Here is a 21797-nt window from a genome sequence, read left to right on the forward strand (position 1 = left end):
CGCTACTGATTCCAAAGGCCCTGTGCAGATTTGCTTGACCTGGCCGCACACAGAGGCTGAAATCTGATTGACCGAGTGGAAAATCTTCCAAATCAGATTGAAATGAAGCGAGCCGTGTCATTGCAAACGCATTAGGTGCGTTTGTTTGTTTATCATCACACACGCCTCAGCTCTCCTGCTCCTTTCCATAAATACGTGCTGCGTTTGGCGAAACCAACCAGGAATTTGCAAATCATTGTTATATCAGCCGCATGAAAGGTATGAGATGTCCAGTAGGTAGTAGGCAGAATTGGTTGTTGGATTTGTCCTGTTGTGACGCAGTTGCTTTGAGGATGGCCAACAATTCCTCTAGCCTTCCAAAATACGGGGACATTCTCATTTTGGATTACTGCGTCGGCATGGAGACCGGGCTGTATATCTTCTGGAGTTTTTCTTTGATTTGCTGTGCGGTGGGACTTCCCGCAGGTTTCTGCGTGATTTGGGATATTTTCAAGGCCTACAGAACCGGAGCTGCTTTATCATCCTTAAATCTGTTCGTGTTGAACCTGTCATCCATGGACACAGTCTTCTTACTCTTCCTACCGTTTTCAATCATGAACCAGGTCAAATTTCATATCTGGTTGTTGGAAGCCTTCTCCAACATGATGTACGCCTTGAACATATGCGGCCGACCCCTCCTTATGGCATGCATCTGTGTGGATTTCTATGTGGCTGTGCTTCACCCCATTTTCTACCGCAGGATGAAGACTCTGACTCCCAGGGCGGTAGGGGTGGTCCTGGTCTGGATTGTGACCTTGATCACGGGCGGGCTTTACATGTACTTCCACAAGTTGTACTTCAGTTTGTTTTCCACATCGTTCTTCATCGCCGCCATGGTGATCATCGGCATCTGCAACGTATTCATCCTGCATGCGTTGATCGCGCCGGGCAGGAGCAGCAACGGCGTCCACCCGCAGAAGCAGAGAGCCATTCACATGCTCACCCACAGCTTAGTGTTGGTGGTCATCTCCTACCTTCCTCCGGTGGTTCTCTTTGTATTTGGCCTCTTCCTGATGTCGGATGACCGCGTTTTCATATGCACCATCGGAATTCCGGTCAGCGTGACTTCCACGTTGGGCTCTGCAGTCAACCCCATGCTCTATTTAAATAATGTTGGAAAATTCAATTGTCTCTGGGTTAGATGCTGTAAGTAATTGTAATGGGACATTTCACATTTTACAGTGAGAGATAGCTAGAGAAAAGGATCAATAAAGATTGATGGCGATAGACGGGTAGGTATAAATAGTACATACAGTATAGAGACCGGCAGATGGATAAACAGAGTGACAGCTAGCTAGCTCTGCTAGCAAGAGATCAATACAGTAGAGAATCTAGAGATGATTTAGATTGATAGTGATGGATGGATAGAAAAAGAGAGTTAGAGACAGTGATAGAAAGTGAAGGGATTGATAGAGAAAGACAGTGATAGCTATCACTAGAGATAGGAGAGCTACAGAGATAGAGAGAACAATGTAGATTGATAGGGTGATAGTGGCAGAGAGACAGTAAGAGAGCGATCGACAATGCGGTCAATAGATGGAGAGCTGGCGGTAGATATAAATGGATGTATGTATAGAGAGACAGAGAGATCAATAGCGATAGGTAGCTAGCTAGAAAGAAAGCTAGCTAGGTAGCGAGATCGCTAGATAGGTTGTAGCTAGAGAGCTAGACAGCTAGATAGAGATTTTGATGTAGAATTTCATGACTGTCGGGCCTCTTAGCAAAGACAATAAACTGCGCAATTGAGTTTGTCTTGAAGATTTTTGTCAAGTATTTTCTACAACAAAATACGAACACACTTCAGGAGGGTACTTAGCCCTGACATGACAGAGTGTAAAAATGGCCACATTTACGCCATTAGATAATTACAAAGCACGGCAAATTACGTATTATGTGCGCACAAAATAATAATTTGTCACCACAAAGTAGATATGACGTGCACCAAAAAAATACAAATAGACATTAATAGCATCCCTGCACGATTGAGTGAGAAAATGGAGCGCACCTTCTGTAGAATCGATAAGGTAGAGGACATTGTGCATAAGAGTTTCTTCTTGCAAAAGCGTTTTCCATTTGCTTACCCAGACATCCACATAACACACGAATGAGTGTTATGTGCGCATATTTCACCTAATGTGTGGCCGCAAATGAGCATTTCTATATCGTGGCCACCATTTTAAAAATGTTCCCCAATCCCTTTTTTGCAGTTGATTAAATTACAATGCATGAGCTTGCTTACTTACAAGGATCATATTACAAATGTAAATCGGTCGCCTATGCAGGTATGTATTTACATGCCCTTGGTGGCCACACATTAGGTACACCTGCAGAATGAAATGAGATCTGCATTAGGAAAAAATAAATCTGCCTCACATGGTTAGGTAACTGAAAACAATTGAGAAATGAGTAATTACATTCAATTTAAACTTAGTTTGATTTTTAAAAAAAGAAATTACAATTTGCTGTAGTGCCACACATAAGCACTAGATGTCAGGAGTAGTTGCTGGTGTTGACTATACAGTGCAGGGGTTTACTCCTGGGCAAAAGTTGCAAAGTCATACATACAGAAATTATGAAACTATATAAGTATACATTTTTTATTCCTTAAACACACACGACCATGTACAACTGACTATTTTCTTCATAAAGTATTGTGTGTGCTTACAAATTTTCTCCACAGTAGACTGATCAGAAAATATTCACAATATTACATACAGTATTTACATTATGGGCAAAAACTGAATTAATATTTCAATAATTGTCAGCTTTTTTTTTTTTTTTTGCTGTGTGAAATTTGATAGATTTCTGTTTCGGTCTAGAAATTCATTGGGCTCTCATTTTTAAATGCATAAAGGAGAACACTGTAAAATAGTGCTATTATAACAATATGAATTGTTTCAAAACCAAACCAAAAATTAAAAACAGCTTAACTGTCACTGTGAGAGGCAGAATTTTGTCAGTGGAATTATACAGAACAATTACACTGGTGTGCGCGTATATGTTGAGTTTTTCTTGGCATGTACGTTATATGTCGATGTCACGGCAAAGTATTACTGAATGTACTTTAGCTTGCTTGTATCCGAACGAACTGGAACGATAAAATTGAGGACATGGTTGCCTCCTCAAGATGGACGCGGAGGTCAGACAATGTCTCCATTGACCTCCCTCTGGCCACAGGCAGTTGACACGAGGGCAGAAAGGCAGTCGATTATTAACTGGGATGCCATTGTGTGCGTTTTGTTATGTCGCTGGGAGGAATTTGAGCGATGCACGACAACGCGAAGCGAGCCACAAGAACGCGTGCGGCTTCAGTGTCAACAAGCACAAAAAAACCCAACTTTGCCCTCCAGCTATTTAACGCATCGAGCATGTGTTAATTCTTCACAAATGTTGTTGTCACAAATAATGTATCTTTGCTCCTCTGTTTATGTCAGTAATTGATAACAAGTATATGTATGTTGGCGTGGAGCTAAGTTTAGCCCGGGTTGCTAGCGGAGAGTCTCCGTCGCATGATTACGTTTTTTTTTTTTTTTATATCAAATCTTACGGCCATTTATTTTTAAGGCTGATGTTGTAAGTTGATTTTGAAATGACATTCAATGTTTTGGGATCACAGTTTATGGTATGTTTACGGTTTGATTTTGTTGTACCTGTTACAATGACAGTAGACATTCATATTCTGATTACATTATAAACATTTAAAGACCCTGTAGAGATTTCTCTAAATACATTATAGATTTTGAAGATACAGTAATTGCTGAAAACATGTGCCAAGACTGAGAACTATGTCGAACTGAATTTCGGAGCGCTAAACTGTTTTTCATCATTTCATTTGTCCAGATTTTTGGGGGTGTGGCTAAACCGGTGAGTTCCTCAACCCACACTAAAATAAGAACTCGAGCGCTTTCATTCACATTTGTTCGCCACAATCGAGCGTCACTTTAACGGGAGCATCAACACAAATTTCGAGGCTTTACTGTACACAAAATTGGATGCATTTTTGTTTGATGGGCTATGAGATTGAAATATAAAATATGTGCCTTGGCTCAGGAAAGGTTAGGGGGAAAAAAATGCTTTAAAGTACAAGCACGAAGGCAAAGGACCAAACGAGCAGTGCATTGAGCAAATGCAAATTTTTGCAGTATAGCAAATCCCTGAAGAGTTCACTTTTTTGTTTTGGGTCGTATGACAAAGAAGCCGCAGACCCACGCCGGTGCGTCTTCAACATACAGCGCCTCTTTCTTTCGGGGAGCCGGCGCGCTGGCCAGATGGGCAGCACAGGGACCCCTCTGACCACCACAAAATGTCTTTGAGCGCATGGGAGACCCCCGCCGGGTTTTTGAAGACGGTGAGCAGAATACTAATCGTCGTCCTCAGTGGGTGGCTGGCGGAAAGTCAACCATTTCCATCATGAAAAAAAAGCGGAGAATTTCCTGCTTATACGATTTAGTGAACATCTCATTTCAGGCTTAAAAACGCTGAGATCCCGAAAACCTGCAAAAATCCGAAGAAGATGGCAATTGATCAGAACGGTACCAACTCTGGCTCAATTTGAACCAGGAAAACCCCTGAAGAAGAAGAAAAAAAAAAAACAACAACAACATTCAATCGTCCAGTCGAACGTGATTGGATGAAATCGTCCTCAGTTGTTCTTGGACAGTGAATTATTCACAGCTGAGTAAACTTGTTTTCCAGAAAGGTCGCATTGCTGAGAGGAACATAAACGTACCCGGGAACACCGGATGAATGGGATGAGTCACAGTGCGTCATTACCTTCTAATTTGGCTGAACACTCGCTTGCGCAATCCCCCAAACCACGCCCAGCTGCATAAATATTGTCATTCACTTCCGTCACAAGCTGCCACCTACCAAACCGCCCTCAAGGTTCATGTATGGCCACTCCAGGTGTCCGCCAGTCCCAGATATTCCGGATTCTCCGCCGTGGGAGTGACAAATCCGTTGACTTGTCTCGGTACGGCCCGCTCCGGTTCCGCCGGGCCGTCCGCCGCCGTTGCCCCGGCGACGGCGTTTGCTTTGGCCACTAGGTCCAGGTAGTACGGGTTGTCAAAGGCGGGTGAGGTGGAGGGGACCAGGTACCTGGCGTTCTCCACGCTGTGGCCTGAATTCAAGCCGTTGGGGAGGCGTCTGTCCAACTTGGAGATTTTCCGAGGAAGGGTGTTGGGTCGCTCCCGCCTGGGCTCGTGGACGTCCTGATTGACGTACTCTGAACAAGGCGGGAACAAAATATTTACTGGATTTACTCCAACGAAATGCTTTGCCCCAATTACACAGCAAGAGAGCGCAGAACCGCCCTATGTCCATATATGGTCAATATATATACATTTTTTTCACAAATTGATACTATTGGTCTGTCCCCATGTCATCTGTTTTTTGTACGCATTAGCATCCTGTTGAAAGTGTACAAAATAACTTGAAAACCAATCCGCCTCTTCCCTCACGCCGCGGGAGCCATGAGGATTATTTTATTTTTTTTTGTTTTTTGACAATAAAAAGTGAAAATAGTTAGGTTAGTTACATCGGAGTAAGCCTGTCCTGTTAAAAATGGATCGCTGCAGTGCTTTTGTGCAGAAGGAACTGGTCAGCCACAAAGGTAAGTGGAGGCGGACTCCGTTCCACTTTTTAAACTGCTTAGTTAGCCGATTTTAATTATTGCATCACTCACAGCTCTAAGACCTTTGAGAAAGAGTTTTGGAAGCTGTAACCTCAATCGTTTCCTTTTGTGGGGTATTAAAGCCTAGTTGCATTTTTTTGTGGTCATTCTAGAACACGAAGCCCTGGCAAGTAGGAAAGGAGCAATTGGTCTCAAGGAAGTATGTTCAAGTGATACTGTGTGGTAGCTTTACAGTTTCAGACATTGATATAGGCAGTTATAAACACTGTTTAGGGGGTATTTTGAAAGAAGAAAAAAACAAAAAAAATCAGGCAAGGATAGCTCATTTCAAATTTGAAGTGACGCCCCACCTGGCAAAACATGGTTGTGATTGTGGACGTGACTTCTCCTGGGCAGCGAGTGATGAAGATGAGGAGGATGAAGGAAGCCGTCGGGCCCGTCCGTCTCCAGCTCGCCCTGACTCCCGTAGGTGGGGTCTTTGCAGTAGCGCCCGGGGCTGGCCGGGGGCAGCGAGGGGTCGTCCGGGGCTCCGTCCAGGAAGACCGAGTCGGACTGGCCGCCGGCGGAGGGGCTGCGTGCCAGCGTGGGGTAGTGAGGGGTCCACATCCCGTTGGAGGCGCTGCCTCCCGCTGGTAGGGTGGGGTACTGACTGCGGCCCAGGGTGCTGAGGGAGGAGTACATGCTGCGAGGGGCTGGCGCGGCCATGGGGGGCTCCACGTCTAAGCCCTGATCCCTGCTCTGCACACGAGCAGACGTGGAAAGGAGTTAGTATGAACAGCAAAGTCAGGGTCTTAAGTGTGGACTTAAGTGCGCTTTATCCGCGTCAATCACGCCATGTTTTTGGGGTTCGCTGAAAAAAAAAAAAAAATGACTGTCTAGTATACTGTACGTCGTGGAGCCTCAAAACACGATAGAGGGGCGCAATTTTTTGGCAGCAGCAGGCTTTATTTGGAAATTTTCGGATCTTATGAAAGACTTGAGCTGAATTTGACTCGGGTTGTTTTTTTTTTTTTTTTTTTTTTTTTAAGTGCTCTGTAAATTGAGTCTGTTGACATTAAAAAAAAAAATTCGTCAGCCTTCTAAAATAATTGCCCGAGTCATTTTTTTTCAGAAAACATGAAAAACTGAAGCACATTCTTAATATGTATTTTAATTTCAGGGGTATAACTGAATCATTTGTAGCCAATTTCAGCAGAGGTGGCCAGCATCCTGAGGAGATGTTTAAGGCCAAAAAATATATACTTTAAGAGGCTGACGATTTGCTAGGTAGTGTGGGATTTTTTTTTTTTTTTTTTTTTTTTGCATTTTTGTTTTGGTGCACATGGCTGTGGTAGGATATTACAGAGCGCAGTGGCTACTTTATGAATCAAACGTAAAGCTTTATAGTAATATCGAGAAAAAGAGAACCGCATCATTCAAGGTTTGCAACTCAAAGATAAGCGAGGACAACTAGCTTCATCCGTCACTACAAAAGCCTCAAAGACGGGACAAAATGAACCAATCGCTCGTCAAACATTAACTCAGCTTAGCGTCGGTTGTGCGTTTAACCGAGCGGGCAAAGTCATAGGCAATAGAGAGCGACGTTTTGGAACGATTAAAAAAACAAAAAAAAAAACGTGATTGGCAACGTTTCTACCGTGAAGGCCAAGTAGTAAGTACGGTACTAAAAAGTCCTTGCACCACTGACCCTGTATGACTGATGCCTGGACGGCCCGTTTGACTCCGCTCCGTCTCCCTGAGCCCTGGGATAGAGGTTGGGCTGGGGCACCAGATACTTCTCGGCGTCCAGCAGCTCCCTCATGTTGTTCCCGTCCTCCTCCAGAAGCATCCGGAAGAACTGGCTGTCCACCGGGCTGGACATGCTCATCTGCTCGTCGTTCTGCAAGCGCGAACGAGACCCGGTAAAACATCCGTTTTAGTCAATGGATGCGCCTTGTATTCTTGTTCTTGTACACGCACCTGGATGACGACATAGCGAGGCGGGTCCCTGGCCATGGCGGAAAAATCATTCACCAGATCTTTGAATCTAGGTCGGCTGTCCGGGTCGATCATCCAACCTTGCGTTCAGAAAGACAATGCGGGCGATTTGTCCGAATAGGATTAGGACACACACACACACACACACGCGCGCGCGCGCGGCTGAACGGAGCATTAAGGATCATTTCGGAACCCGACCAAAGTCAGGCTATTTAAAAAAATAATAAAATAAATAAAAAAGTAACTCTTCAAGACACCAGGAAGTAAGTGACTAACATTTGACCATGATCATGTAGACGTCGATGGTGCAAATGAGCGGCTGCGGGAGGCGCTCGCCGCCCTCCAGAACGTCGGGGATGTCTCTGGCCGGGATCATGTCGTAGGGTTTGGCGCCGAACGTCATCAGCTCCCACACGGTCACTCCTGAGAGGGGGAAACGAGGACGCAAGCATGCAAAAATCACATTAGCAAGCGGTATTCCCTGCTCCGACTTTCTTACGGCTGCAATGAATAACACTCACCATAGCTCCAAACGTCACTTTGATGTGTGAACTTCCTGTGCAGGATGGACTCCAGTGCCATCCATTTGATGGGAACCTAAAAGCGCAGATGTGTCAAGGGCGCCACTGCAAAGACGATGGCGCAACGCTACCTTCCCGCCGTCGGCGTGATATTCGGTCTCGTCGATATCGAGCAGGCGCGCCAGGCCGAAGTCGGTAATCTTCACGTGGTTGGGGTTTTTCACCAGGACGTTGCGGGCTGCCAAATCTCGGTGGACGAGGCGCACCTCCTCCAGATAGTTCATCCCCTACATCAACGGCGTTCCAAAATCGCACGTTCAGGACGGAGCAAAAGGGCTGACTCCGCCCACCTTGGCATAAGGGGACTCCACCCACCTTGGCGATCTGGACACACCAGTTGAGGAGGAACTGGGAGCCGATGCGATCCTTGTTCTCCCGGACGTAGTCGAGGAGGCAGCCGTACGGCATCAGCTGGGTGACCAGCTGCACCGTGGAGGTCAAACAAATCCCCAGCAGGCGGCACACGTAGGGACTGGCCACGCCTGCCATCACATATGCTTCCTGGGAACAAGGTCGAGTTGAACATGTCTGTTGTTTGCTTTGTTTTTGTTTTTTACAATCCCCGGCATTTTCTCCGTTCATCAAATTTGTAAATCAAGCCTCAAAGACTCACATCAAGGATCTCTTTATTGGCTTTGGGCGAGGTGTTCTCCCGTAAAACCTTGATGGCCACCGGTATCTTCACGTTTTCCCCATCGGGAGTCCACACGCCCTGCAAACGCCAATCGGGGCAAAGCAAAACGGCTCGTCAGTAGGGTGGGCTTCACGACGCCGTCTGTTCGCCAGCTGGGCTCTCAAACCTTGTAAACGGTCCCAAAAGCGCCGGCGCCAAGCACGCGGAGCTTTTTCAACTCCGTTTCCTTGAGGATGCGCATCTGAGCCTGGTTGGGTGAGGCCCCGCTGGGTGTCAACGGTTCCACCAACTGCGGGAGGAGATGGCACACTTCCTGACAGTGCTCAGCATTCCGCCCGTGACGAACAACGCGAGTGCCTGGCGCTCACCTCGTGTTCCTGGAGGATCCGCCTCAAGGTCTCCTTCTTTCTCAGCTTCTTTTGTCTCCTCAGGTAGAAGACGAGCAGAGCGAGGAGGATGAAGAAAAGCACCACGCCACCCACGGCGGCTGCGATAGTCGTGCCCGGTCTACAACGAGAAAAAAAAAAACATAACTTGACAGAAAATGATGATTTAATCTTAAGACCAAAAAAAAAAAAAAAGCTTCACCACACTTTCTTGGGGCAACTGCTAAACAAGCTACCATGCGGCAAAAGAAAAACATTACAGGGCCGTACTTTTATTTTGAAGTAGAGACAGACCGATATGATTTCTTCACGGCCGATACCGATACCGATTATTAGTAGTCAAGAAGGCAGATAATCGGTGTTTGGAGCCGATATTAATTTTCAGTAAAAAGGAAAACATTGGCATCAAGATGTAAAGAAAAATTTACTTTGTTGTAACGTCTTTAAGCATGTTTATTGAATAATGTCTCAGGTTTGTATAATGTGGATTTTTAAAAAATCATTATTTTTTGACAGTATATATCTCTGACATAAAATTCCAACAAAAAGTTCAGGGAGCACCCAGGGTTGTCAGCGTGTCTTAAAAGGGATAAATGAAAACTTAAACAATAGCTCCATGTAGTTTTTTCTACAGTAAATGAAAATTTCAAAATGACAGAAATGTTCAACTTTCACATATCTTTGTTTCGATTTCCACAGTTTTAAATTGATTCATTATCGACCAGCATTTTTTTTTTTTTTTTTTACACAATAGGACAAAGTCCGAGTGGCAGCCGTTTGATAAAGAAGGCAAGGAAGATGATTCAAGAAAAAAAAAAAAAACGTATCTTAAAAGTATGAAAATGGCTAAAATGGCCGTCCACTTTCAAATGACCTTACCCTGTCTTGGGATGGATTGGGCAGCCTCTCTCATCCATTTGAGTGCAGCTGAGGGAAAAGAGGAAACAAACCGTGTCACATTGTTCCCCTTGGTGTGTACCAAGTGTGTTTCCAGCTCGTGTTTGAGTGCGTCCGCTCACGACAGGGTGCAGTTGGTGTTGCAGGGCAGACAATGTCCTGTGGCGTTGCTATACTTCCACACCGTCTGCTGGTCCTCCTTGACGCCGCTGGGGCAATGCTCCACGCAGGACACGCCGTCCTGGAAGTTCTGGCACTCGGTGCACTCGTCTGCACCCTGCCGAAGCGCGCACACACACACAGAGCGTGGCTTTTACTATTGTTTTAGTTTTTATTTCAGTCATTCCCGACTCGCGTGTGTCATGAGACTACCACCACACTTCATTATTAACGTCGATTTTCTTTTTGTATTTGTTAAATGTGTGCCCTAGCTCCATAAATTTCAATAAACACTAGCCTAGATTATGTCTGCTTGATCCTACCATCTTTTTAGATGCTAAAATCTAAAAAAAAAAACAGTCACGTACAATACTAGTGAGTATCACAACTGTACAGGAAGTTCGTCTGCTGATCTTTCTTGCTCAAATCTGCTTGCGCTTCTTACCCGGCCGTGACATGTGACAGATCCATTGAGAGGTCGACACTCTGCGTGGCAGGCGACGCACAAGAATCCGTCAACGTATTCACGTACCGGCCTGCGGGACGAGAATGACTATTATTGTGCTCATTATCATTGCCATGACATCCTCATTTTCTGCCATCACAAAAATCAAGCACAAAAATGTGACACTGAAATATTTGATAAATACAAATTCACTTTAAATACAACATATGGTGAGGCTGTAAATAGCCAAACATATTTTTTTTCAAGAATATGTTCTATACAAGCCCACTGGTTCAAACAAGGCATTCTGATAAATATTGCGTTTGTGGAATAAGAGTTAATCCACCCATTTTTAGCCATCTCAGGGGGCGGCCATTTTGTCACTTCTGTCGACTGAAAATGACATCACAGTCGCTCGGGGCTCAGGTGACGACCAATCACGGCTGACCTGCTTTCCGAAGCTGAGCCGTGATTGGCCGTGACCTGAGCAGTTGTGATGTCATTTTCAGTCGACAGAAGTGACAAAATGGCCGCCCCCTGAGATGATTTTGCTGCTCATCTCATATTCCACAAACGCAAAATTGTTTCAACTAGTGGCCCTGCTGGGAACATATTCTTGAAAAAAAATGTGTTTGGGTTGATTTCCCCTTTAAAAAATAAAAATAAAAAAAATAATCACTACATCAACATTGCCATATAAAACAGATTATTCATGAGCGTGACATTTTTTTATGACTAAGTGCCGGCTTGACCGCGCCCACACAAACACAAAGAAACTCACCCCTGGTGGAGGTCACACTGCTCGACACACTCGGTGCCGCGCCGGTAAGTCTTGCATGACACACACTGGCTGGGCCCCGGCCCCCAGCAGCCGCCCTCACACAGCGGGTGACAAACGTGGCCCCGCGCTTCTGGGAAACAACAACAACAACGCGACTTTTGTAAGTGAGCGTTCTATTCTCCCGCTGAAGCGATGCCACGCCCGTGTGACAAACGAGTCCACCCACCGCAGACTTGGGGGTCTTGGTTGTGGTTGACGATGTAGTGGGGCCCTTGGGTGGGATGCAGGAGGCTGCTCCAGGGCAACGAATTAGTGTAGCACAGCTGAGAGTTGTTGTGCAAGAGGATCAAGCCGCCACTGATGCCGCGCAGCGAACGCAGGCCAAGAGACTGGATGCGTAGGTTCTGAACGGCCAGGGAAAACACCCCCCTGACGCAAGAAAGTCGTAGAAAAATTCAACCAAAACGTTTCGTCGCCGTAATATTGGGACACTGAAAGAAAACAGGGAGGGAAGAAAAAAAAAAACAACAAAAAAAAAAGACACGCACACACATGCGGATCTTGCTCGCGACTTATTGACACTTGCCGTGACCTAGTTTGAACATGTCGTGCTTGTCCTTGTCCACACTGACTGTTACTTTTGTCCTGGCTGCCGCGTGTTGCCAGTTAACGCAGCTGGCCTGGCTAATAATTAGCCTTTATGGCCCTCAAAGTGTTTCAACGGAAACAGAGACTGAGACAGATTTTCGTTGACTGTTTTCATTATTTTTCTTCTTTTAAATTTGCCACTCTGGGATTTTCGCAGTTGTAAAGCACTTTCATGTGATTTTTTTTTTGGGGGGGGGGGGGGGGGTTTGTTTTTGCAAAAATGCAACTCCGTGAGTTGCTTTTCTCTTATTTTGGAAGAATGTGCTTTTTGGTTTTGGTGGGAAAAAAAAAAAAATGTGAGAAAATGGAAATTGTATTTGATTAATTTACTTTTAATAATGGCAAAATTTCACATTCATAAGTGTAAGGTCATGGGAAGGATTCCTAGCGTCACTGTTTTCATTAACGATTAGACGCTCTCTGAAACAGAAAGCAATTACAACTATTCCTGCTTGCGTTGAAGCTAATGTTTTTATTTAAATAACTAATGTTCTTCTTGCATGGTATTTCATGTTTACCCCCTAGCGTTGTTTTCTTTTTGTATGTGTGTGTTAAAATGCAAATTGTGTTCAATTTGTTATTATATTTGGCATTTATTAAATAAAGATATTAAAAAAAAAAAAAAGAGTTGCTTTTCTGAGCAAATCTGAACAAAATCTTACTTGTAGAGCATCCTGCCTCGGATCACCTTCAGGTTCTCAAAGGCAGACAGGTCGGTCCAGTCTTCTGGCCAGGCATCGATGTACAAATAACCTGAAAAGTTCATGCCAATGAACACACACACATACACACGGTACACAGGACAGATGACTATCATCCGAGTATGTTTGCTGCCTTAAAAAGCATGTTGAAAGGTTCTACCTGTAATCTCCTCCAGGTTCTTGAAGGCCCTCAGCTGCTCGAGAGTCAGGCCAGACGTGTTGGTCGCAGGGTCCCTAGATAGCAATAACGACGGTTTCACATCAGGAGCGAGTGATCCATCAACAATTCATACCCGCTAATTGGAAGGAAGTTTAGATTGTGCCCGATAAACCTCAAATGCAATTTTATTACAGGGACTGATATTTGCATCACTTCCTCCTCCTCATTTTTACCCCTCTGATTTGACTGAACTGAAACTCAACTCAAAGGCCGAAGAGGAGGATGTGGTTGCGTCTAAAATATTAGATAAAAAATACAAATAGAGATATAAAAAAAAGAAAAGAAAAGGCATCCGAACATAACTTACGAGACGAAGCTCTGCGGGAGAAAGGCCAGACTTCCAAAAATCTTCTTACAAGCACTGAATTGTTCCACGTTAGACGAGGTTACCATGGCGACGCCGTGGTTGTCCATGACGCCAAGGTTGTCCATCCCCAGGCCATAACACACTGTGAATCCAAGTCACAACATAGCATTTATCTTGAAATATGTTAAGCAGAGCTTTGAGGGGGGATCCCCACATTTGCCGAAGACGCTTTTGAGTCCAGGGGCACCCACCTTTCGGACAGTCGCCTTCGCACTTTTCACATTTCTGCGTCTCGTCCCCATCGGGGTTGGAGTCGATGACTTCCTGGTTGGCTTTGGGGCAAACTAACGTGCAGGCTACATCCATGGCCAGATAATTATCTAAAGGCAAGGATGATTGTGAATCAGGAGCAACAGGGCGGCTCACTTCTCGCTCATGTTTTTATTGGAATAACGAATTGTCTGCGTTAAAAAGTCTCTCCTCACATGGACACGTCTTGACGCAGGTGGCTCCAAAGTTGAACTTCTTGTCCGGGTTGGGTTTGGTCTGAAAGGTGACCGGGTCGTAGATGGTGGGCGGCGGACAATTGTCCTTACACACGCCGCTGTCGTTGAAGTGCCGGCACGCCTGCGGGGAAGACGCCAAAAGACGCTCGATGACTCATGACTATTAGCAACCAAAATTTAAAAAAAATATATATATCGTTAACGAAATTTAAAAAAAAAAAAAAAAAGCATAAAAATGGAACGAACTATAATTATCGCGAAAATGCTAAAGCTAATACTAAAATTAATAAAAAAAGTCAACTGCAACCTGCTCTAAAAGATAATTCAAGCTACCTGAATTAAAAAAAAAAAAAAAAAGCCCACATGAAATAAAAACTAACTCGTAATGAAGAATCAAAATGTGTCATTTACCAGGCAGTCGGAGTCTTTGGGTCCTGTGCAGCCGGCGGCGCACTGCATGTGACAGCAGTCGTTGGGCAGGGGACCTTTACAGCGCTGGCAGCCTGACGCGCAACTGATCCGCGTCACTGTAGACCGATGGGGGGGGGGGGGGGGTACATTTAAATCGCATGTTGGTGATGATTATGACTGACCGTGTGAACGCAACGCACAGGCTTGGCAATCCCGCGCCGTTTGTCCCCAGCAGCTGTTCTTGCACGCAGGCGAGCAACTCGGACCTGGATCGGAGACGCAAGGCCAAATATTGAAAAATCGAGCGCGCCATCGCCCTGCCGAATATTTCGATCGACCGCTCACAGTCGGACGCCCGAGGCTGCAGTCGGTGCGGCCCGGCGTGGATGTTCTGCTCATCCAAGGTGTCCCTCCACACAATGTTCTGCGGGTCCGGGAAGCAAAGCCGGGGGTTCCCCCAAATATAGACCCCGCCCAAAAGGATCTCTGCGGGGAGATTGAGGAGCTCATAAACCACTTCAAATGACTTGAACATTGCCATCCAGCTAATGACTGAGATTCAGCTTCGGTTTTTGCGACCTGTTAGGCTACGAAGACGAAGTGTCCTGAGTCCACCTTGGGCGCCCCGAGTGTTGTCCTGCACCACCAGGGCATAGCTGGAATTGTACAGCTGGCTGCCTCGGATAATCCGAAGGTTGTCCAAAGGCACTAAATCCACCGAGACGTGAGCCACGAGCACGTAGCCTTGCACTTCCACAATTCCCTGTCGAGCACGGACGGAAAACGGGATAGTGATGCGGTACGAAGGCACAAACTTTGAAGTGGGTTCCTCAGGGTATGGTTATAAGCCCGCCGCGGTAAAAGTATCCAATGCATTAGTAATCTTTGACAGCCATGTCAGACTTACTGACTGTTGTCTCTGAACATAAGAAGAAAAAAACACCTGTAGGAAGGAGAGGTCCGGGTTTCCGTGAAGGTGCGTAATCTCCAGGTTGCCGTGGACGACCTGGCAGCCGGTGTAAAGTAGCCTCAGGGTCTCGTAGTGGTTTTCCAAGCTGGACGGCAGGGCCAGCTTCATGTCCGTGCCAAGGCACACTGCAACGCATTTAAAAAGTCAACGGCGCTGTGAGCAGAGCAATTGATTTCAAAAATATTTTGGCTTTTGATTTCTCCAGCACATCGGGGTTTTTTTTAAGGTCAATGTCTAGTGTGGACCGGGACTTTGCACTGGCGTGCCTGACTTGGCAGCCAGTATGTGGACCCGGGCTCCGTGCTTGTGCGGCTTAGAGTGCCTCATTGTCAGCTATGAATGCACACAATTGTACCAAAGCAATGTTAAAAAACAAGCAAACAGGTCTTAAAGCGGAAGCCAACGCAAACATATATTTTTTTCAAGAATAAGTTTTATGCAAGCCCACTAGTTGGAAAAGGGCATTCTGATAAATATTGCCTTTGTGGAATAAAAGTGTTAATCCACTCGTTTTTAGCCATCTCTGGGGGCGGCCATTTTGTCTTCTGTCGACTGAGAATGACATCACAACGACCAATCACGGCTCAGATTCAGAGAGCAGGTCAGCTGTGATTGGTCGTTGTAAGTAGTTGTGGTGTCATTTTCAGTCGACAGAAGACAAAATGGCCGCCCCCAGAGATGGCTAAAAACAAGCGCATTTTGCTACTTAATTTATATTCCACAAACGCAAAATTAATCAGAATGCTGTGATTCAACTAGTGGCCTTGCATAGAACATATTCTTGCAAAAAATATGTTTGGGTTGACTTCCGCTTTAAAGATTAAATGCAAATGTATTGAACTTAAAAGTTAAATACAACTAAACTGTACTTAGGTATTGATTCTTTCACATGCCACTAGAGGGAGCACTTGGCGAATCGGCCTATTAATTGTTCATTTCCCCAATAGTCTCGTCTATCTTCCGAGTTTATTTATTCATTTTCTACAAAAGAAAGTGAAGACGGAGCTACTGGAGAGTGAAACACAAACCACATTCGCTGCCGGTGTGTCTGCCTGAAGATTTATTTCCCACTGAGATTCCCCACAGTGGGCCAGCGCATTCGGGGTCATACGACATTGCAATCCACAGTGGGGGCTCACACATGCACACATAGCTCCCATGCTTCAGCAATCGCTCATACAGTGCATAGCCCCGCCTCCTCCTCCGCCTTTTCTTCTTGAGGTTATAAATGACTTCCTCTGGCATGCCGCCAACAGCCCCTCGATAGTCGGCGCACTTTTCCTTGCTGGAGCCCACCCCCACTTGTACTATCGGTGTCCCTCCGTCGGCAGACATGGTTTTAATTCCACGCTGGGACCAAGTCGCCGGTTCAAATGTGTGAGGATGATCCCTTTTGAAACCTGACGGCAACCCGGCAACTCTTGACAGCAAATGGCGCAGTGCAAGTCTGCCAAAAATACACGCCCAGCCGTCACAGCTTGTGTCAGGTGTCAATTCCGACGCCTCGCTGCTTGAGCGCTGAGATCATCGTGAATAGATTTACTTGTCCAACGGACAAATTAAGTCACAATAAGACAGACGGATAGAATAGCCGAGGCAGAAAATGATCCGCTTTTACAAATCTGTGACCGCAAAACAGCAGCTCAGGGAAACAATGGTACTTTACAAGTTATTTCATGCTACGATTACGGCTGAAACGATTAATGGAATGATTTGAATAATTGGATTATCGATTCAATCTCTACCTCAAAGCTTTGCAGTGATCACATTTAGCCCGTTAGCGGACGGCCGCTTACAACAGCCAACTCTACACTTTCGTTCACCGACTCCCACGTCACTCACCAGCCCCGGCTCGAAAATGGCGACCCCGGGTGCACAACCTGCACCTCTTTATATTGCTTTTGCAACGCAACATTTCTAACTAAAATGGCTTATATGACGTAGTTGGGGAATATCTGTTTCTTTGGCATGTACTTAACAGCCTATGAATTCATTCTGATGACGATAAACATTTCTTTATGAGATTCATCATTAAAAAAAAATTGTCCATTGTCCATTTCTAACGATTGTGTTTGGATTCCTCTGCCATTGTTTGCTCTTCAAAAGTCTCTCCAAAGTGTGCACAATGCATTGTGGGGACCTGGCTACCTTTAACCGTCTACCTAGCCGCTCTGTAGCTTGCGACATCGTCTATTTTTTTTTCTTTTTTTTTTTTCTCTTATTCAATTTTACTGCTACCATCTGTCACTCTGCTCGCTGTCACTGGGGTTTCGGGACTCATTTCGCAGGAATGTCAGCATTCACCTATCTTTGAAATGACACAGTCGCTCAGCGACATGTCAGTGACCTGCAGCATCACGTCCGAAACCTCCGCTAATTTGTTTGCCGTACCACAATGTTGATATCCGTGAAATTGAGATTGAAAACAGAATATTCTCCCGAGCCTGAAAAATGATGAGTACGATTTTGAATAGAGTGCATGCGGCCATGCACCTGGTAAATGCATTATTACAATCCGGGATCTCAATAGCAGTGGAATGTTGGAAAAATGGAATGAGCGCCTTCATATACACAGCAAACTTTAAGATCTTCTGATTTGATTTGCTGCAGTGAACACTTACAAGACAAATTATCAAATTATTTAGTAAAATAACTCTAATTCAAGTAGATTTTCATTCATGGTCCATTTTCCTTTATTTTAGCGTTAGCATAATCTCTAAGAACCAAAACATATATGTTTAATAAATCTGATATTGTTTATTGTGATACAGATTAATTGAGTGCTTTTGTTGTTTAAAAAATGACATGGGAAGAAAAGGTTGAGAAAAATAATCGCCTATTAAATCGCAATCGCCATACTCAGAGAGAAAAAAAAAAGAAATCAAAACGACATTATTTTTCAAAGTCCTTCAGCCCTACAAGAAATTCTAGAAAAGTCAATGCTTCATTTCTATCGTAACAAAATGCAAGTGTACCTAAGTGTGAAGTGTCCACGCAAACAAATCCACTCATGGACTTCCTTATAAGTGCTGATAAATAGAAGAACCTTGTAACCTTTAGAATGACACAATTTGTTACCTAGTAGACTGGAAATCGAGGTCGGGGCCGCACCTGCAGCCTGGCGGGCGGCCAGCCAGTCCACGCGGCCATTACGTGGTTGTTTGTTGACAAGTGTGTTTAATAGCGTGTTTACCATCGTGTTTACTAGCGTGCGACTGTGGCGGCAAGCTGGAAAATGTGGAATCGTGACACGCCGGGGATAAAGTCAACAAAGATCATCTGGCTGCTCGGCTTAGTGGACCCGATCCCTTGAAAGCTCCGCAAACAGAACAGGACTTTCTCGGAATTGATTTTCCTTTGCGGGCGTCCTGCTTCTAACGCCGCATTCATCCTTTCGAAAGGCAAAGACTTCACCTAACCTGCATGAACAATTTTTTTTTCTGCAAAAACATTGGGGCGGGGGGGGTAGACAAGTGTTGCTCAACTGACAAGCAGAACAGGATCCAAACAAGATTGCAGCTACGTGAACGTAGACCTGCACGGCCGCTGTTGTGTTGAGATTAGCATCACAAACACAACACGGTGTGTAGCAGCAGCTGCGTTTGGCTTCAAAACGCACGGATTGTAGCAAAGGTTCAGGCAAAGTGCGCATTCGCGAAATTGTGTCCCCCCCCGTCCAACCACCCCCCCCTATCATCCGCGTATACATATGTCAATGAATGCTAAAGCGCTAAAGATGCCCAACTTTGTGACAGTGCGGCAGCGGCAGCAAAAAGTTCCCTCCGAGGATGCCATGGCCCCTTTCCTCAGCTGCAGAGTGACTTAGATCACTCGCACCAACGTCTAGACTGGCGAGTCACAGCTGGCCGGGTGATCCTGAAACCGTGTTCGGTTTCAGCTCGGCTAATCCACATCGCTGCGCCTTCGTCTCGGTGTCACCGAAGCTACTGAAGCCGCGCAGAGGCTTCGATCTTACACTTGCACAATCCAAGGAGATCCAATACGACAGCTGGACAACTCACTTCGTATCGAAAAATGAATGAATTAATTCGGACAGAGTATTTTAGCACTCGTGTTTGTGGAACAATACATGGGTAGAGGACCTTGAAAAAAATAATCGCATATTAAAAAAAATCACAACAACAATAAAGTGCTATTTTTCGTAGTGATAAAGACATTACAATTTTTTGGTGTGCGTTTTTTAGGGGCTGGAACAAACGACTGATATTTCCATTTATTTCAAGATAGATACAAAGTGGGTTTTTTTGTTAGGTGTGAATTTTTTTCGATACGGCTCTCTTTATTTAGTCCCTGCAGGTGTTGCTAATGCGTGCGATGCGTGTATTCAGGCAGCAGCCAATTGTCGGCGCTCATGCTCAACTGATGCTTGGTATTGATTGACACTAAGGCGCAAAAGTGCACCGACCTGTTCCCGCCAACAATGTGGATTTATTTACCTGTGACAAGCGGCTGTGTCACGGTACGTTGTGTACCGTAATGGCGCTTCCAAATGATTCCTGTTAAGCTGCCAATGTACGTCATACTTTTTACTCACAAACATAACACTTTCGGCGTCCAGGACTATCTACTGTAGGTATTACTTTTATATAGTGCCCTCTAGTGCTCGGAATGAGATAGCACATAACTGAATTGCATTGTGCTACGAGCTAGATTTAAATGGAATCTCAAAACTGACAGTAAAACATGCACTTGAATGTTAAAATGTCAGAAATGTAGCATTTTTTTTTACTCTAGAAAGTGTTCGAGACGTATGGCATGTTTAAGAAATGTATTTGTTTCTGAACTATATTTGATTAAAATAAAAAAACGTTTTCATCACAGGTACAAAACGTAATGACATTATCAAGTATCGGTTCTCTGTATCGGCCAGTACTCAACTTTAACTACTTGGTCTAAGTTTCCAACTGAAAATTTCCAAGATTTTGCAACCTAATTAACAGTATCGCAAACAAGAACGTCTCAGAGGGAATTAAGTGGCCACTGACAAACGTGTCACAAAAAAAGTGTACTTAGCAGTTTGCAAAAGAGACTTGAAGTCACTGAAAGCCATAGACAAAATGTCAAAAACTAGTGAATTCTGCCGTGCAGCTCCTTGTTGGAGAACAGCCAGTTGTGCAAAAAAAAGTAGTATAACTTAAACAGTTGGACGTGTGCATTCAAAAGCGTGCTCAGTTGGTCCTCACACTGGCATGCAGGCAGCCTGCAGTGAGACGAGCAGAAAAGACAAGTGGCGCTCTAATCGGACAATGTCCTCCTGTTTTGGAACTACTGGTGAATAATTGACATCGCAATGATCCTCGGGTGCACAATGCGCCTCTTGTTGTTGTTATTGTTGTTTACATGAGCGGCTAACTGGCTAACTAGCCGCCCGGGAGCCTGCACACGCCACAAGTTGCAAAGCAGGTTCTCATGTTTGTGACCTGATTTTTTTTTTTTTTTTTTTACGACTCCTCACGTTGTTTGTGAGTACATGCAGTGTGTAAAGTAAACCCTTTTTTTTTGTCATTTAGAAGTCTTAAAAGTTGCAGCATAACTTTTGGGGGTGACAGGTGTGATTCTCGCCGCGTTACTTCGAAAGCTGTTTTAACGTCACATTTAGACTTTTTCAAAAGTTGCAAACCTACGGAATTCAGTGGGATTCTATTAGTGGGCTAAACGGCGACTGGATGCGTGTACGTGGGTGCTGTTTGATGCTTGAAAAGTCACCCACCTTCCCTGGCGAACGAGCCCGACCCTCGGAGCAGCACGGCCCCGAGGAAGAGCAAACTTCTCACCGCCTCCATCTGCGGACTGCCCCGGGGCGACGCTAGTCCATAGTCCCGACGTCCGGATTTCTTGCTTTTCTCATCCACGTTTGGGCAGCTCGCCGGGCTTGCTTCGTGATTTCTCGCCTCTCACACAATCTCGGACTTCCTCTGTGGAATTTCGTGCCTGTTGCTTTGTAAAGCGTGTCTGCGCGCGCACGACACGACACGGAGACGCGCTCGTGTGAAGGCCTGACAGGGGAGTGGCCCGACAACTCACTCCAGACTTATTACTTAACCCTCTGCTGGATGTAGGAATGATGAAATCGGTTTAGTCAATTTTTCCCCCCAAACATTTCGATAGAGTAAGAAGAATATAAGAGAATTAAAAAAAAAATGTTTTGCTTCGTTCAATGGACATTGTGCTGCTCCTCCTGGTGTGCACACCATGGCCACCTGGGGGCAGTATAATACAGCCATACGGTCTCAGCCCCTTCGTAAGCCTATATGCCTGGGAGTATTGTTATATTGTCTGTCTCCATGTGTTGCTGTTCATTTTTGTTCGATTATCCATCGCTAGTGCCACATGGGAGATTTTAGATGGGAGAGGTTTTTTTTAGCCCGTCTATGGTGTCAGCATGAATCTAGGAGACTTTAAGCCAAAGTTATGTGGTTATTTTAAATACACAGTGCATAATCCTCTTTCTTTTTTATTTAGTTTGACAGTAAACTTCATCT

General features: G+C 45.1%; 1 protein-coding gene across 1 annotated transcript; it reads right to left on the reverse strand.

Annotated features, from left to right (window-relative positions):
- Positions 1-1781: 1781 nt before the first annotated feature.
- Positions 1782-21317, reverse strand: erbb2 (erb-b2 receptor tyrosine kinase 2). The gene is made up of 27 exons (XM_086017499.1): positions 21026-21317; positions 15268-15419; positions 14904-15087; positions 14670-14810; positions 14525-14590; positions 14325-14440; positions 13893-14034; positions 13659-13787; positions 13408-13549; positions 13041-13114; positions 12842-12932; positions 11758-11960; positions 11532-11661; positions 10751-10841; positions 10269-10423; positions 10129-10176; positions 9232-9370; positions 9030-9152; positions 8843-8941; positions 8545-8730; positions 8301-8456; positions 8170-8245; positions 7925-8071; positions 7631-7728; positions 7359-7550; positions 6022-6409; positions 1782-5263 (listed from the first exon to the last, which is right to left on the reverse strand). Exons 1-27 carry the CDS (start codon positions 21096-21098, stop codon positions 4926-4928), a joined length of 3879 nt encoding a protein of 1292 aa, XP_085873625.1. The 5' UTR covers positions 21099-21317; the 3' UTR covers positions 1782-4925.
- Positions 21318-21797: the final 480 nt, after the last annotated feature.

Source organism: Filicampus tigris, chromosome 19 (genome assembly GCF_054856515.1).
Source record: "Filicampus tigris isolate MCC_2025a chromosome 19, RoL_Ftig_1.0, whole genome shotgun sequence".
Taxonomy (NCBI): domain Eukaryota; kingdom Metazoa; phylum Chordata; class Actinopteri; order Syngnathiformes; family Syngnathidae; genus Filicampus; species Filicampus tigris.

Excerpts from the sequence above, each read along its gene's own strand:
- erbb2 (XM_086017499.1), bottom strand. The coding sequence starts at position 21,098 with ATGGAGGCGGTGAGAAGTTTGCTCTTCCTCGGGGCCGTGCTGCTCCGA. Across the intron at positions 8,246-8,300 it reads ATCACGCCGACGGCGGGAAG|GTTCCCATCAAATGGATGGC; the intron begins GTAGCGTTGCGC and ends CTGCGCTTTTAG. Across the intron at positions 7,729-7,924 it reads CTACATGATCATGGTCAAAT|GTTGGATGATCGACCCGGAC; the intron begins GTTAGTCACTTA and ends TCTGAACGCAAG.